Below are 17634 nucleotides of genomic sequence, written 5' to 3'. Positions count from 1 at the left end.
GACAGAGTCTGTAGATGCCGTAGAGAACGTTCTGCTGCCTGCAACATCCTCCAGCATGACCGTTTTGGCGGTGGGTCAGTCATGGTGTGGGGTGGCATTTCTTTGGGGGGCCGCACAGCCCTCCATGTGCTCGCCAGAGGTAGCCTGACTGCCATTAGGTACTGAGATGAGATCCTCAGACCCCTTGTGAGACCATATGCTGGTGCGGTTGGCCCTGGGTTCCTCCGAATGCAAGACAATGCTAGACCTCATGTGGCTGGAGTGTGTCAGCAGTTCCTGCAAGAGGAAAGCATTGATGCTATGGACTGGCCCTACCGTTCCCCAGACCTGAATCCAATTGAGCACATCTGGGACATCATGTCTCGCTCCATCCAATAACGCCACATTGCACCACAGACTGTCCAGGAGTTGGCGGATGCTTTAGCCCAGGTCTGGGAGGAGATCCCTCAGGAGACCATCTGCCACCTCATCAGGAGCCCAGGCATTGTAGGGGGGGTCATACAGGCACGTGGAGGCCACACACACTACTGAGCTTCATTTTGACTTGTTTTAAGGACATTACATCAAAGTTGGATCAGCCTGTAGTGTGGTTTTCCACTTTGATTTTGAGTGTGACTCCAAATCTAGACTTCCATGGGTTGATGATAAATTTGATTTCCATTGATCATTTTTGTGATTTTTGTTGTCAGCACATTCAACTATGTAAAGAAAAAAGTATTTAATAAGAATATTTCATTCATTCAGATCTAGGATGTGTTATTTTTAGTGTTCCCTTTATTTATTTGAGCAGTGTATTTAAAATCTAGGATAAAGGATTATAGAATTAAAAACCTGCCTTGGTTGTCTTTTGGAGTAGGCCTATACAATCCTAAAATAATTGCTGTCATTATCCTTTAACATTAAACAAATGTATCTCAATATTAAAATGTAAAGGACATGTTATTGTTCCCGATAAACACCGGCAAATGGATTACGTATTGTCAACAGGGTTATAGTCCTTAAGCCATTTTGCCACAGCTTTGGAAGTATGCTTGGGGTCATTGTCCATTTGGAAGACCCATTTGCGGCCAATCTTTAACTTCCTGACTGGTGTCTTGAGATGTTGCTTCAATATATCCACGTAATTTTCCTTTCTCAAGATGCCATCTATTTTGTGAAGTGCACCAGTCCATCCTGCAGCAAAGCACCCTCACAACATGATGCTGCCACCCCCGTGCTTCACGGTTGGGATAGTGGTGTTTGGCTTCCAAACATGACGATGGTCATTATGGACAAACAGTTCTATTTTTGTTTCATCAGACCAGAGGACATTTCTCCAAAACGTACGGTCTTTGTCCCCATGTGCAGTTGCAAACCATAGTCTGGCTATTTTATGGCGGTTTTAGAGCAGTGGCTTTTTCCTTGCTGAGCGGCCTTTCAGGTTATGTCAATGTAGGACTCGTTTTACTGTGGATATAGATACTTTTGTACCTGTTTCCTCCAGAATCTTCACAAGGTCCTTTGCTGCTGTTCTGGGGATTTGATTTGCACTTTTTGGCATTAAAGTATGTTCATCTCTAGGAGCGGTATGACAGCAGTGTGGTCCCATAGTGTTTATACTTGCGTACTATTGTTTGTACAGATGAACATGGTACCTTCAGGTGTTTGGAAATTGCTCCCAAGGGTGAACCAGACTTGTGGAGGCCTACAATAGTTTTTCTGAGGTCTTGGCTGATTTTTCTTTTGATTTTCCCATGATGTCAAGCAAAGAGGCACTGTGTTTGAAGGTAGGTCTTGAAATATGATGTCAAATATAATTGACATCATGTCTCAAATTATGTCAATTAGCCCATCAGAAGCTTCTAAAGCCATGACATAATTTTCTGAAATTTTCCAAGCTGTTTAAAGGCACAGTCAACTTAGTGGATGTAAACTTCTGACCCACTGGAATTGTGATACAGTGAAATAATCTGTCTGTGAAAAATTACTTGTGTCATGCACACAGACTAACCGTCTTGCCAAAACTATAGTTTGTTAACAAGAAATTTGTGGAGTGGTTGAAAAACCTAGTTTTAATGACTGTAATGTGAATGTAAACTTCTGACCTCTGGTAGATTTCTATACATTTTTTCCTCAAAAACATACATTTTTATTTGACCTTTTTATTTAACTAGGCAAGTCAGTTACAAAATCTTATTTTCAATGACGGCCTAGGAACAGTGGGTTAACTGGCTATTCAGGGGCAGAACGACAGATTAGTACCTTGTCAGCTCAGGGGTTTGAACTTGCAACCTTTCGGTTACTAGTCCAACGCTCTAACAACTAGGCTACCCTACCGATTCAAAACATTTGGATCCAATGAACTGATCGGGCTGCGCCAACATGCTTATAGCCTTGCTAGGACTTATAGCCTTGCTATGATCCATCACTTTCAACTTCCTCCAAAGATTTTCTATGGGGTTGAGATCTGGAGACTGGCTAGGCCACTCCAGGACCTTGAAATGCTTCTTACGAAGCCACTCCTTCGTTGCCCGGGCGGTGTGTTTGGGATCATTGTCATGCTGAAAGACCCAGCCACGTTTCAACTTCAATGCCCTTGCTGATAGTAGACTTTGTTACTTTGGTCCCAGCTCTCTGCAGGTCATTCACTATGCCCCCCCGTGTGGTTCTGGGATTTTTGCTCACGGTTCTTGTGATCATTTTGACCCCACGGTGTGAGATCTTGTGAGGCGCCCTAGATCGAGGGAGATTATCAGTGGTCTTGTATGTCTTTCATTTCCTAATAATTGCTCCCACAGTTGATTTCTTCAAACCAAGCTGCTTACCTATTGCAGATTCAGTCTTCCCAGCCTGGTGCAGGTCTACAATTTTGTTTCTGGTGTCCTTTGACAGCTCTTTGGTCTTGGCCATAGTGGAGTTTGGAGGGTGACTGTTTGAGGTTGTGGACAGGTGTCTTTTATATTGATAACAAGTTCAAACAGGTGCCATCAATACAGGTAACGAGTGGAGGACAGAGGAGCCTCTTTAAAGAAGTTACAGGTCTGTGAGAGCCAGAAATCTTGCTTGTTTGTAGGTGACCAAATACTTATTTTCCACCATAATTTGCAAATAAATTCTTTAAAAATCCTACAATGTGATTTTCTGGATTGTCTTTTCTCATTTTGTCTGTCATAGTTGAAGTGTACCTATGATGAAAATTACAGACCTCATCTTTTTAAGTGGGAGAACTTGCACAATTGGTGGCTGACTAAATACTTTTTTACCCCACTGTATATATGGGGCATAAAACAATCTCAGCTCTGTAGATTTTGCTGCAAAGAGACAATCCCTTTAACGTGTACACTAAGAGTCGGGAAGCAAGTACAGCGAGGGAATAATTTAATAGATAAACGAACATGGACAAAACAAGAAACACGAGCAGCATACACGCATGGAACAGAAATAATAACGCCTGGGGAAGGAACCAAAGGGAGTGACAGATATAGGGAAGGTAATCAAGAACGTGATGAAGCCCAGGTGTGTCTGAGGCGCTGGTGTGCGTAACGATGGTGACAGGTGTGCGTAATAATGAGCAGCCAGGTGACCTAGAGCGCCAGAGAGCGGGTATACTATACATGACAATGTCTAGATAATTTATTCTGTTATCGCCCCTATGTAGGTTGTTTCTGGCCACAGGTTCAGAAATTGTAAAATAATCACAATATTCACTTAAAATTAACCTTATAAATAGCAGTGTTGGGCGATTTGGAAAGCCATAAGTCAATCAATAATATAATACTCGTAGTTTTATATTTGGTATTCTTCAAAGTAGCCACCCTTTGCCTTGACAGCTTTGTACACTCTTCGCATTCTCTCAACCAGCTTCATGAGGTAGTCACCTGGAATGCTTTTCCAACAGTCTTGAAGGAGTTCCCACATGCTGAGCACTTGTTGGCTACCGTTTCTTCAGTCTGCGGCGCAACTCACCCCAAACCAACTCCTTTGAGTTGAGGTCGGGTGATTGTGGAGGCCAGGTCATCTGATGCAGCACTCAATCACTCTTCTTCTTGGTCAAATAATAGCAATTACACAGCCTTGAGGTGTGTTTTGGGTCATTGTCCTATTGAAAAACAAATGATAGTCCCACCAAGCGCAAACCAGATGAGATGGCGTATCGCTGCAGAATGCTGTGTTAGCCATGCTGGTTAAGTGTGCCTTGACTTCTAAATGTATCACTGACAGTGTCACCAGCAAAGCACCATAACACCACCTCCATGCTACACGGTGAGAACCACAGATGCAGAGATCATCCGTTCTCCTACTCTGCGTCTCACGAAGACACCCGAAGACAAATCTCAAATTTGGACTCATCAGACCAAAGGACAGATTTCCACTGGTCTAATGTCCATTGCTCGAGTTTCTTGGCCCAAGCTAGTCTCTTCTTCTTATTGGTTTCCTTTTAGTAGTGTTTTTTTTTTGCAGCAATTTGACCGTGAAAGCCTGATTCACGCCGTCTCTTCTGAACAGTTGATGTTGATGTGTCTGTTACTTGAACTCTGTGAAGCATTTATTTGGGCTGCAATCTGAGGTGCAGTTAATTGCCGATTTCTGAGACTGGTAACTCTAATGAACTTATCCTCTGCAGCAGAGGTAACTCTGGGTCTTCCTTTCCTGTGGCATTCCACATGAGAGCCAGTTTCTTCATAGTGCTTGATGGTTTTTGCGACTGCACTTAAACTTTCAAAGTTCTTGAAATGTTCCACATTGACTGACCTTCATGTCTTAAAGTAATGATGGATTGTAATTTCTCTTTACTTATTTGAGCTGCTCCTGCCATAATATGGACTTGGTCTTTTACCAAATAGGGCTGTCTTCTGTATACCAACTCTACCTTGTCTCAACACAACTGATTGGCTCAAACGCGTTAAGAAGGAAAGAAATTCCACAAATTAACTTTTCACAAGGTACACCTGTTAATTGAAATGCATTCCAGATGACTACCTCTTGGTTGAGAGAATGCCAAGAGTGTGTAAAGCTGTCATCAAGGAAAAGGGTGGTACTTTGAAGAATCCGAAGTCTAAAATATATTTGGATTTGTTTAACACTTTTTTGGTTACTACATGATTCCATATGTGTTATTTCTTAGTTTTGATATCTTTACTATTATTCTACAATGTAAAAAAGTAAAGGAAAAACCCTGGAATGAGTAGGTGTGTCCAAACTTTTGACTGGTATGTGGGACTGCAAAACAACAGTCTCAACATTGACAGTGAAGAGGCGACTCCGGGAGGCTGGCCTTCTAGGCAGATTTGCAAAGAAAAAGCCATATCTCAGACTGGCCAATAAAAATAAAAGATTAAGATGGAAAAATAACACAGACACTGGACTGAGGAACTCTGCCTAGAAGGCCAGTGTCCCGGAGTCGACCTCTTCACTGTTGACATTGAGACTAGTGTGTTGCCGGTACTATTTAATGAAACTGCTAGTTGAGGACGTGTGAGGTGTCTTTCCTCAAACTAGACACTCACTCTAATGTACTTGTCCTCTTGCTCAGTTGTGCATCAGGGCCTCCCACTCCTCTTTCTATTCTGGTTAGTGCCAGTTTGCACTGTTCCGTGAAGGGAGTAGTACACAGCGTTGTACCAGATCTTCAGTTTCTTGGCAATTTCTTGCATGGAATAGCCTTCATTTCTCGAGACAAGAATAAACTGACAAGATACTCAACTCTTTTAAAGAAGGCCAGTTTTGTTTTTAGCTGTGCTAACATAATTGCAAAAGGATTTTCTAATGATCAATTAGCCTTTTTTTAAATGAGAAACTTGGATTAGCTAACACAGCGTGCCATTGGAACACAGGAGTGATGGTTGCTGATAATGGGCCTCTGTACGCCTGTGGAGATATTCCATTAAAAATCAGATGTTTTCAGCTACAATAGTTATTTACAACATTAACAATATCTACACTGTATTTCAAATCAATTTGATGTTATTTTAATGGATGAAAATGTTGCTTTTCTAAAACAAGGACATTTCTAAGTGACCCCAAACTTTTGAACAGTGGTGTATGCAGTTTTTGTAATAATAATGTGTGCATGGATGGTGGATGGGTTAATAAAAAAAAATATATATATATATATATATATATATATATGAATATATATATATATAAGTCTTGTAAATGTAACACTGTTTTTGACAGGTGGTAAGTGCCAGAGAAAGAGAAAAAAAGTCTCAGGTAGATGACTGTGGCAGACTCACTGAACACTTCCTCAAGGTACTGCCACAATTGCTGATTAAGGTAAGAACATATACATGCGTGCGTACACACACACATTAAAACACACTCTTTCATGGGAACATAATACAGCAGTGCAGGAGGGCTTGTGATGACAGAAAGGATGGTGATGACATTGATGATAATGTTGCTACTGATGATGGTTAAGAGAATGACAATAATGATTGATATTACACTTTTTATCCTCCTGCTAGTTAAGATTTGTTAAGGCTACTGCCACTAGAGGGCATTACAATCCAGCTGGTGACCGGTTATATTCCATCTAACAATCTCACAACTAACATGGCTTTTGCTACATTAAACCAACTGGTGTGCAGACTAATCAAAACAATGATGATGATGATTGTTGTGATATGATGATTGTGATAATTATATTCCTAGTATTCAGGGAGCCCAGAAACTGTGGCATCTCTTTTGAAGATACCTCAGTACTTTCACCCAGATTCACCACATGCAGAATTCCCACAGGTCAGCTTACTTGAAAATGTGCTTTATAGCCAGCCAGCACTTTTACATTGTTCTTGTAGAAGTTGTCAACAAATGCAAAATTCCAGTGATGGTGATATGTGATCGTGTTACCTACTTTAGTTGAATGCACTTATTGTAAGTAGGTCTGGAAAAAGTGTTTGGTAAATGACTAACAAGAACATGTTAAACAAATACCATAGAGATGAATGAGTGACAAATACATGACAAGACTAGTAATCATTTATTGTATTATATTATATTAGTCTACAGGACATGTGAGCTATGTACTTCTCAGCAATTACTTTGCGATCCTGTTGTTTGCAGACGGCTCTTAGCACCTACTGCTGGTGAGACTATTAAATCAGATTTGAGAAGGAAAAGATCTCCAGCATTCTTGTATGATTCACAGTACTTTCAATGGTCCAAAACATATTTAGTCCATAGACCTTGATCAGGGGTTAAAGTTAAACCTCCATGAACGTCTAGTGACCCAACCATTTGTTTGAGATCACCAATGCCAGTGTGTTTTTTTTATACACCCAAAATTAAAGAAAATGTCAGAACAACCCTGTTTTAAAGAGTATTTCTCTGCCCCCCTTCCTTCCAGGCGTTGTCGGGCCTGCTGGCTGAGATGGGAGCTGTTTTGGAGCTCCACACTGACCCTGCAGTGCTGGAGGCGGCTGCTCGCTCATACCTCAGCCTGTGTGGAGAGGAAACAGCCTGGCACCCCCTGGCACGACCTGGCAGAGATGCAGTGGTCCAATGCTGGGCAGACAGATTGGCAGCACTGCTGGGTGACGCACTTCAGGTAGGCACAGAGATGCCATGTGTAACACATACATAAATATATCTTTCTTTAATACAGAGTGGCGATTGATTTATGTATCTGTTGCCATGTTCCTCTCCCCCCCTCTTTCTCTCTTTCTTCTCAGGATGGCAACTTCACTGCTGATGAGGAAAAGACAGGAGAGATTCTATCCACACTGAAGAAACTCACTGCTTTCCACAAGTAAGATGATGTGTGCGTTTGTTTGTGTGTGTGTGCATTTGTGCCTGTATGCACGCAAGTGATCATGGCTGCGTTCGTGTCTGCGCGTGTGACACCTGCTCTGCTCTCTTGTAGTGCCCAGGACCTGTCTCGTTGGGGACTGTATGAGCAGGTCTTTCCTCTTCTCTCAGTGGAGATCATTCACGGTGGATTACCTACACAGGTAGATAGTATACCCTGCCCTGAGCTATGATCACCCTCTGTCAAATAACATCACACCAGTCCATTCCTACTAACCCCCAAGCTCTTCCTATATGGAACATCACATAACCTTTTGGCATTTACAGTACAGTTGAAGTATAAAACACCAACCTAGTTGAGAACACCATGCCTCACCACCTCTGACCTCCCTCTCTCTCTGCCCTCAGCTGACAGTGGAAGCTCTGCAGTGTGTATCTTACTCTGTCCTCTGGAACCTCAACACCAGTAGAGAAACCCTGACCTCACGGGTGACCACCTGATATTACCTCCTACAGTTTGCTAGTCCGGCTTTATTTACAGTTAGCTAGTTTCTTGTACGGTTGGACAGATGTATTGAATGCTATGACTGACCGTGTGTGTATGTGTGTGCAGGAAAAGGCTGTAGCCCAGAGGAGTCAGATGAGAGCATTGTGTGAGAAGTGTCTACGTTGTCTGTCCCACAACGATCAGAGTGTGAAGGAGCAGGTAGGACACACCGCAGCACTATTAGTCTGAACCTTTAAATACTTCAGCTGCACTGGTGCAGTGGATTCAATGGAATAGTCACAAAAGTGTAAATCCTGTCCATCTGGCACAGAAGGCAGGCTCAATGAAACTGGTCTTAACACAGGACTGCTAGCCTCCATGTTATTTTGTCTAAATGGACCTGTACTGTATGTTGTGCATCAGTATTGAGGCGGCAGGGTAGCCTAGTGGTTAGAGTGTTGGACTAGCAACCGGAAGGTTGCAAGTTCAAGGTCTGACATTCTGCCCCTGAACAGGCAGTTAAACCACTTCCTAGGCCATCATTGAAAATACGAATTTGTTCTTAACTGACTTGCCTAGTTAAATAAAGGTCAAAAAAAAAATTGACTAGTGAATTATGAACTTTGTTATTCCACTGTCCTAGTGACTCTGTTATCGTTTACATCTTAGTGATTTTGTTACACCGCCACCCCATACCTCATTCTGATAATTAGTGAAACTATCAGCAATCTCTTCCCATGAGTAAAAATGTACTATAGTCAAAATGTGATTTTATTAGACCTTTAAAGAACAAACAGTATTTATATGATTATTTCCTCTGTTTCTGCCTTTCGGTGGCTCCAGCATATGTGACAATGTGCTGCTTACACCATTGGACATACCATTGGTTCTACCTCACTGGTCATGTGATTGATTGTGTCCTCAACCGCTCAGGCCTTTCCATCTACAATATCTCTGTGTATGATAACCTCACTGACACTGAGTGGTTCATCTGCGCTCTCTGTGAAGGGCACAACTAGCATGAGCTAGTATTCATCATGACAACTACTAAAGAGTTAGCTAAAGCAGAAACACTTCTGACAACCATGCCACAAGATCCTTTAAAAAATATATATTTAGTTCTCTGAATGTTGGCTACTGCTCTCTTTACTGTGAAACGAACTAATACGTTGTCTTGCTCCTGTCTCTCTCTTCTTTTTATTATTTTTCTCCATCCCTCTCCCACTTTCTCACCCCCCCCCCCCCAGGCATTCCTGTCTCTGTGTGATGTCTTGACGGCCCACAACTACCAGTTGCAAGTGTGGGATCCCTCGTCTTACGGCCCCCTGCTCTACACTCCCGACCCGAAACTTCAGAGGGCGCTGCTTGCCTTCATTCTGGAGCATGTCTTCACTGGAGCAGAGTACGACAGCCACAGCAGGGGTGAGACCATTGACAACTCTACTTCTGATTACTGTAGATACTCTATTAGAGACGGCGAGCGAGCTTATTGCACCCCCCCCTCTTACCATACCTCTACCTGACTTGCTCACCTCTTCTCCCCCAGGTCCCCAAACTTGACTGGAAATCAGTACGAGTTTGTCCAAAGTTTGCAGGAATGTATTACGGCAGGTTAGAGTGCAATGATGATGAAAATTATATTCGTAAGACAAGATGAGGCTAGAGAAAATAGCACCTCTGTCTCTTTGTTTCGTCCTGTGTCTTACACACTTGTACCTTTCCCCAGCAGATGGCACTGTTTTTCTTTGTCAGACTGTAGGATGGTACAGATGTACAGTATGTCACAGGTTTACAGTTCACTCCCTGTTTCTGTTACAAGTTAATCATGATAATACATTCAGATATTAAATTCACAGCCGCAGTCGTAGCTAAATGGATCTACACAGAGGTGCTCCTAGGCTATAAATCACTTCACATTCTACTCCTCAAACCTGACCTAACAGTTGACTTCAAATCGCGTAGGAAAGCCAGTAATACACACCCAGTGCTCATTATACATTAGTCCAAGAGATTAGTCCAAGTATTTGTTAGGTGACGTGTCTATGGATGCTTTGTATAGCGTTTGGATATATTTTTCTACAGATTCCACAGTGGGAAAAGTTCTATTGAAAAAAAAAAATGTCTATATTTAAACAAAGGAAACGGGATCGATAGAAAACGCATGCACTGCTTTATTCTCCGAGAATGTATTTTGTTTGGGCCATTTACTGTGTATTGAGTATTGATGGTCAAGAGGAGGCATTCATAATCAATGGTACTTGATGACAGCTTTTCTCATGGGAAACATATTGCGTCCTCACATGGATAGTCAAGATAAGTCAATAAGCGCATAGGAAGGAATTTCTCATATGTTCAAACAAATGCAATATGGGACTATTGGTTTGGAACATGTAATAAAGATCTATTGTGTTATTTGATTTACTTCGTGGCCATTATAGTATAGACACTGTTTTCTATTAGGTGGTGGATTGGAGATCAGTCTCGGGGCAACGGCATTACGTTATGAAATAAGGGCAATGTTTTTCCGTGAGAAAATAGCATTAACTTTGGTTCACCTCTGCGAGCGTTTTATTGGCTCTGTGAAAGATTGAACCCACATGGTGTCATAACTATAGTTGCATGTTGTCACTTATTTCCACCTGTTAAACCCGTTGTCCTGAAACTAACTAAACCACTCTTTCCCTCTCATCTGTCTCTCATTCCCCGCTTTCTTTCTTCTCTTTTTTGCTTTTCCTCTCGTTCATCCTTTTCTTCCCCTTACTCATTCTGCATCTCTCTCAGGTGGTGATGTAGAGTCTGGTGAGGGGAGGTTGGAGGAGCTCCACAGACGTAGGAGCTTATTGGCAGGCTTCTGTAAACTCATAGTACACGGGGTGCTGGAGATGAGTATGGCTGCTGATCTCTTTAAGTATTACATGAAGGTAATGCTACTATCACAAAGTGATTTCTGCATACAATATACATATTTCAAGGAATATATACAGTGTATTCGGAAAGTATTCAGATCCCTTTACTTATTCCACATGTTGTTGTTACAAACTGAATTCAAAACGGATTAAATGTCATATTTTTTTCTCACCCATCTACACACAATACCCCATAATGATGAAGTAGAAAATGTTTAGACATTTTTGCAAATTTATTGAAAATGAAATACTGAAATAGCTAATTTACATAAGTATTCACACCCCTGAGTCAATGGAAAAATCCCCTGTGAGCTTTGTATACCTGGGTTGTACAATATTTCCCCATCATTTTCCAAATTCGTAACTCTCTGTCAAATTGGTTGTTGATCATTGACAACAATTCAAGTCTTACTGCAGATTTAAGTGAATCAGAAACAATCACTCTTCTTTGTAATCAACTCTAGTGTAGATTTAGCCTTGTGCTTCAGGTTATTGTCCTGTTGAAAGGTGGCTGGGTGTATTGATTGCTCAAAGAGATATTCCGTTTTTTTTGTTTTTACTCATCTACCAATAGGTGTCCTTTGCAAGGCTTTTGAAAACCTCCCTGGTCTTTGTGGTTGAATCTGTGTTTGACATTGAGGGACGTTACAATTATCTGTATGTGTGGGGTACAGAGATGAGGTAATAGTTACACTATTATTGCACAAAGAGTGAGCCCATGCAATTTATTATGTGACTTGTTAAACACATGTTTCTTCTTGAACTTATTTAGGCTTGACATAATAAAGGGGTTGAATACTTTTTGACTCAAGACATTTCAGGTTTTTATTATTTAATTAATTTTAAAAAATCAAACATGATTCCACTTTGACATTATGGGGTGTTGTGTGTAGGCCAGTGACAAAACAAATCTCAATTGAATCCAGAAATTCTAAATGTGGAAAAAGTCCAGGGTCGTGAATACTTTCTGAAGACACTGTTTTCTACTTGGGTAGAACATTTTATTATTTTTTATTTATTTCACCTTTATTTAACCAGGTAGGCAAGTTGAGAACAAGTTCTCATTTACAATTGCGACCTGGCCAGGATAAAGCAAAGCAGTTCCAAACAGAGTTACACATGGAGTAAAACAAACATACAGTCAATAATACAGTATAACAAGTCTATATACGATGTGAGCAAATGAGGTGAGATAAGGGAGGTAAAGGCAAATTTAAAGGCTATGGTGGCAAAGTAAATACAAAATAGCAAGTAAAACCCTGGAATGGTAGATTTGCAATGGAAGAATGTGCAAAGTAGAAATAAAAATAATGGGGTGCATTATTATACCGCACTGGAAACCTAGATTTAGGGTTATATTGGATAGGACTCCTCCTCATCCTCACCACTATAGGAGCAGTACATTAGAACAGTGTATCAGAATTCTCACACAGGTATGAATATCCAGTTGTATATTTTGTGTGGCACATCAGCATTATAGGGAATGTAAGGTCATCAACATTCTCTGAGCGGGACAAGCAGCAGAAAGCACACACGCAGTGATACAGCTATCTGTCGTGAGGGGGCAGAGGCCAGGCGCCACATGAAAGGCTCTGACATGACTCTCCTCACCACTGATATTCTCTCTCTCTCTCTCTCTCTGCAGTATTATAATAACTTTGGTGACATCATTAAGGAGACTCTGAGCAGAACACGGCAGATGGATAAGATAGAGAGTGCTCGCACGCTGGTGCTCTGTCTGCAACAGGTGGGCCAGGGTTGTCCTCCCTCTACCCCTTCACCTCTTTTTATTATGTCATGTTTCACCCTTCCCTTTACCCTCCATGGCACATTCCAACAACCCCCCCCCCCCCCCCCCCCCTCAAAAAGAGTGCCAGTCAAAAGTTTGGACACGTTTTCTACATTGTAGAATAATAGTGATGATATGAAAACTATGAAATAACACACATGGAATCATGTAGTAAACAAAAAAGTGTTATATTTGAGATTCTTAAAAGTAGCCACCCTCCACCAGTCCTATTTATAATCTACAAAGATTATAGCGCATTTTCTTTCCTCCAAAAAATATATGCTAATTGATAAAAATATATCTGAGTTTAACCATAATCTTTGTTATTTTTCTGTCTTTTCTGGTGGATTAAACTGAAATTGCAACCAACTTTATGGCTTGTTTTAAAAATAGCTATATTTTTTACATTTACATTTTCAAATAACCAAAAGTGAGATTGTAACCTGAAGGGGAAAAGACCATTCGTAAACACTAGGTCAGCCATTCTTACTAATCTGCCAGAGAACCAGTTTGGATGTAAATATATATTTTGTATGACTGAAGCCTTTAGTGAGAGGTCTAATGCTTTAATATTTAATCATTTCCGCGGTCTGAATTCACATTCATTATATAAATAGGCTTGTTTAATGTTGTCTGGATTACCGTTCCAAATAAAATGTTGTTTTTTTTTGTACAAATAAATCAACTGGGATATGACTAAAGAGTTAACCAGGGTGATATTTTCCTTTCCCTGGTAGCAAAATAAATAATCCCTTGCTAACTTTGTATTAAAATGTATTGTAGTTCGGTCATTTATGTCCACTTCACCATCAGACCATTTTATTGGTAAATGTAATGTAAACGTTGTTTTTTTAGTGATCCAATACATAATATAGCACATTTATCATAATTTGGTTGTAATCCAGAAATGTTAGAATAGATTTGATCTTCCTCAAATGAAATCCATTGGGAGAAGGATATTTTGCATGCATTTTAAATCTGTATCCAAAATAATTGAGAAATAATTTAAATTGGGAAATGTGACATTTTGGCACTATCCAGGCCTCCAGGTTTTAGATATATTATCCAATAAAGGCCTAATGGTAGATCCCACAGAGGAGGGAGGGGTGGCTTGTAGGCCGTGCTCTTTTTTGGCCTCACTCAGAATATGGGTATGTGTTGTCCTTTAGTTGGCTGGCTAATGGATGGCAAATATCATTCAGGTTTAAATTAGGGAGAGATCTGAGTTTGATTAAATTGAGCTGATCGGATTTTAGTTGGATTTGATTTATCTGAACTAAATTGAGTAAAGTACACTGAATTAGATTCAGCAGACATGAATTGAAAGAAACTGTGACCAAGTTGATCAGTGATGTCTCTGTCACTTCATCAGTTGTTCCTGCGTCTGAAGCAGGAGCAGGACAGTGGAGTCACCTGTAGCTCAGGTGTCCAAACATTCAGCAGCATCAAGGAGCTGGCCAGACGCTTCTCTCTCACCTTCGGCTGGGACCAAACAAAGTCCAGAGAGTCCCTCACTCTGATCCATAGGTAGGTACACACTACCCTCATAACCTTACATACATGCACACTCACGTCCCATTTAATATTCTTCATCATGGTTTCCAAGGCCTCATTTCACCACACCAGTACTATGAGCATTTGTTTAAAATAACTCAGAAGAATTATACTAATAATACAATTTTTAGCACATTTCCTACGCTCAATGCGCTCGTGTCATTCATTCACTTTTCCTCTCTCTGTGTGTGTGAAGGGACGGTATAGAGTTTGTTTTTCAGGGCTTTGTCCAGAGAGCAGAGAAGCCCTCTCCTCCATACCTCTCCTACCTCACCATCCTCAGCGAGTTCTCCAGCAAGCTCCTCAGACCAGACAAAAAGATTGTGTAAGTGTGTGTTCTCTTCTCTGTATATGTATAACATGCTTAAAGGCCAAGTGCAGTCAAAAGTTTGGACACACCTACTCATTCCAGGGTTTTTCTATATTTTCACTATTTTCTACATTGTAGATTAATAGTAAAGACATCAAAACTATGAAATAACACATGGAATTATGAGGTAACCAAAAAAGTTTTAAACAAATCAAAATATGAGATTTTTCAAAGTAGCCACCCAGCTGGCTACTTTGAAGAATCTAAAATATATTTTGATGTAACTTTTTTTTTTGTTACTACATGATTCCATGTGTTATTTCATAGTTTTGATGTCTTTGCTATTATTCTACAATGTAGAAAATAGTACAAATAAAACCCCTTGAATGAGCAGGTGTCCACATTTGACTGGTACTGTATATATATTTCCACACGAGGGCTGGAATAATACTGTGAAACTGAAAATGCCTTTTTAGATCTGGTGATGTCACCAGGCAGTCCAGAACTCCATCCCACCAAAATAGGCTGACATTTCAGGCAGATAGACCAATATGAAAGCATCCCAAACCTGCTCTGTCATTAACAGCTAGTTTTCACTTTTCCTCTCCCCACTCAGACTACTTTGACAATCCTAGCAAAAGTTTTGCTTGAGAGGCTGTGTGTTTCTTTTTGACCATTATTAACTCAAAACAATCACAGTAAGGTACTTAATATTAACTCATTTCTGGTAACTACTGAGATAAAAATGGCTGCATTGGACCTTTAAAGACTGTTTGTATGTCAGTGGACTAGCTTAAACCTGTCCCTCTCTCCCTCCAGTTACACCTACCTACAGAGGTACATAAGTGAACAGATCATCAGTAACAGAGAGGAGTGTTGGCTGCCACTCATCTACTACCGAGCCTCCTTATTGGCTACTGGGGCTGAGGGGGAAGATGCTGTGTCCTTCATCAGCTCTGATACGCTAAAGCAACCGTCTCTAGCCAATCGCTCACGCTCTCCCTCTGTCAGACACAGCCCGACTGCTGATGGTAGGTACTTTGATGTCAAGACAGGGACCTTCTGATCATGACTTCCATGAGTGATTGCACTGCTTTGTATAGGATTTATTCTTACATATTCAGTTTTCAGAGTGCCATAAAAGGCCGGCAAGATCGTTATGCACACAAAACATATTCGATTGAGCAATGTATATTGTCTTTGATAGGAGACCTGAGGTCCCAATCTGCTCTTACCTCTACTGAGACCAAAGTAAGGAGGCTCCATAAGGCCAGCAGCAGTACAAGGTAGAAACCCTAACTTAACACTTATCCCAACCCTAACCCTGAATTAAGTGGATTGGAGATGGAACTGATCCCAACTCCGTTTTACAATGAATGATTGAAGGCAGTGTTTCCTTTTTCAATCATGTACAGATCAGTGACTGCTTCCCCAGGAAGGGATGCATTAAAAAGAAAAATCAATTCAAGCAGGGCTCACTGTTTCTTACCATAGAGTATAATGGTTCTATTAATTATATTTGTCTTTGACCCGGTCAGCCCAGAGGACAGGAAGCCAGAGGTTGAGCTTGGTCCCATCGCCAGGGAACCCCCGCCGACCATAGTGATATCAGAGGAGCCGTTCCACGCTAACGAGGAATTGGATGTGGACACTGTGGAGGTTGACCTGTGAACTGGAAGATGGATCGAATAAAATAAGTCAAATGCTTACTTACGGGACCTTCCCAACAATGCGGAGAGAAAGAAAATAGTGAAGTAATAATAAATACACCAATGAGTAACGATAACTTGGGGTACCAGTACTGAGTCGATGTGTAGGTGTACGATTTAAATATAACTAGGCAACATGATAGTAGCAGCAGCGTATGTGATGAGTCGATATAAGAATGGATGGGAGCAATATGACAAACATTATCACCTTTCCTATCAGAAAGGATGTGGTGGTAGTACCATATTGCTTATAACTCCCAATACCGATTGATATCTACACAGGTGGCTGGGGGTCGTGTCTGGACAAGGATTGAATAAACACCCTTATACGTATCTTAGTTATCAAAAGGGACAACAGTCTTGCTTCCTCTCCTTTATGGCACTGATTTGAAAGAGGAAGAAAATATTCTGGTGTATGCTTTTCCCCCATCCAGATGTAGGAAAGGAGATGAGACGGAGTATTTTTCTGTAACCTTATTTAAACCAACTGTCAAAATAGAACTGGCTCTTTGACAAAAGTTTTTTTTACAGCTTCCAGCCCATGTAGACAATGACAGTCTTCCTTAGGTGCTGTACCAATGGTAGGTTGACTAATTACCCAGTATTTTAATTGATTCCAGGACAATGTGGTGCATTATGGATATAAGCTCTTTATTTGTATTGAAACCAATGTTTCTGCTGGTGCTGTTATTCCACTTCGCTCTTGGGAAAAATCCCTCACGATACTAAAGAATGATAAATTGTACTCAAGCTTGAAAGAATGACTCAATTGTTTATATCAACAGCTTTTAGGGAACACTAGTGGGCTCGTTTTTACACTAAAAGCATATTCATGAAAATGTCAACTTAAAATCGTAGCAAATGCTATTTTGGTGCCAGCGTTTTAATTTTGATTATAAAATAAGCATATTGTGTGTGTATAAGAGGTTAGGGTCATATAGACAATGAGTCAGATGTGCCCTAGCTAGTAGGTGATTGTGTTATGGCTTAGATCTCACCTAAATAGGATTGTTATTGAAACACACCACTGTTCATCTGTTGTTCTAATGGTAGATTTTTACCTGTTTTAATTGACTTGTCATTGGAAATTGTACCATCAATAAATATCACTCGCACAAAATGCTCTTGCTTCTTTCCATGAAGAAATGCCA

At 40.7% G+C, this 17634-nt stretch overlaps 1 protein-coding gene across 3 annotated transcripts in view; it reads left to right on the top strand.

The window, feature by feature from the left end:
* si:ch211-269e2.1 (cohesin subunit SA-2) overlaps positions 1-17603 on the top strand; it is a 43673-nt gene extending 26070 nt beyond the window's left edge. For 2 of the 3 annotated variants that reach the window (XM_064975678.1, XM_064975679.1), the window contains exons 18-32: positions 6157-6255; positions 6634-6720; positions 7328-7528; positions 7653-7729; positions 7844-7931; positions 8137-8217; positions 8342-8434; positions 9463-9637; positions 10997-11136; positions 12767-12868; positions 14283-14437; positions 14661-14789; positions 15594-15805; positions 15982-16060; positions 16313-17603. In XM_064975678.1, the coding sequence (XP_064831750.1) occupies positions 6157-6255; positions 6634-6720; positions 7328-7528; positions 7653-7729; positions 7844-7931; positions 8137-8217; positions 8342-8434; positions 9463-9637; positions 10997-11136; positions 12767-12868; positions 14283-14437; positions 14661-14789; positions 15594-15805; positions 15982-16060; positions 16313-16445 (1851 nt within the window). In that variant the 3' untranslated portion in view covers positions 16446-17603. The remainder of the gene's footprint in view (positions 1-6156; positions 6256-6633; positions 6721-7327; positions 7529-7652; positions 7730-7843; positions 7932-8136; positions 8218-8341; positions 8435-9462; positions 9638-10996; positions 11137-12766; positions 12869-14282; positions 14438-14660; positions 14790-15593; positions 15806-15981; positions 16061-16312) is intronic. The other variant, XM_064975680.1, reaches the window with a different exon arrangement.
* The last annotated feature ends 31 nt before the right edge of the window (positions 17604-17634 follow it).

Source organism: Oncorhynchus masou, chromosome 10, assembly GCF_036934945.1.
Source record: "Oncorhynchus masou masou isolate Uvic2021 chromosome 10, UVic_Omas_1.1, whole genome shotgun sequence".
NCBI classification, from domain to species: Eukaryota; Metazoa; Chordata; class Actinopteri; order Salmoniformes; family Salmonidae; genus Oncorhynchus; species Oncorhynchus masou.
Note: the sequence above shows the minus strand (reverse complement) of the source record. Positions and strands in the feature narration are given on the sequence as shown.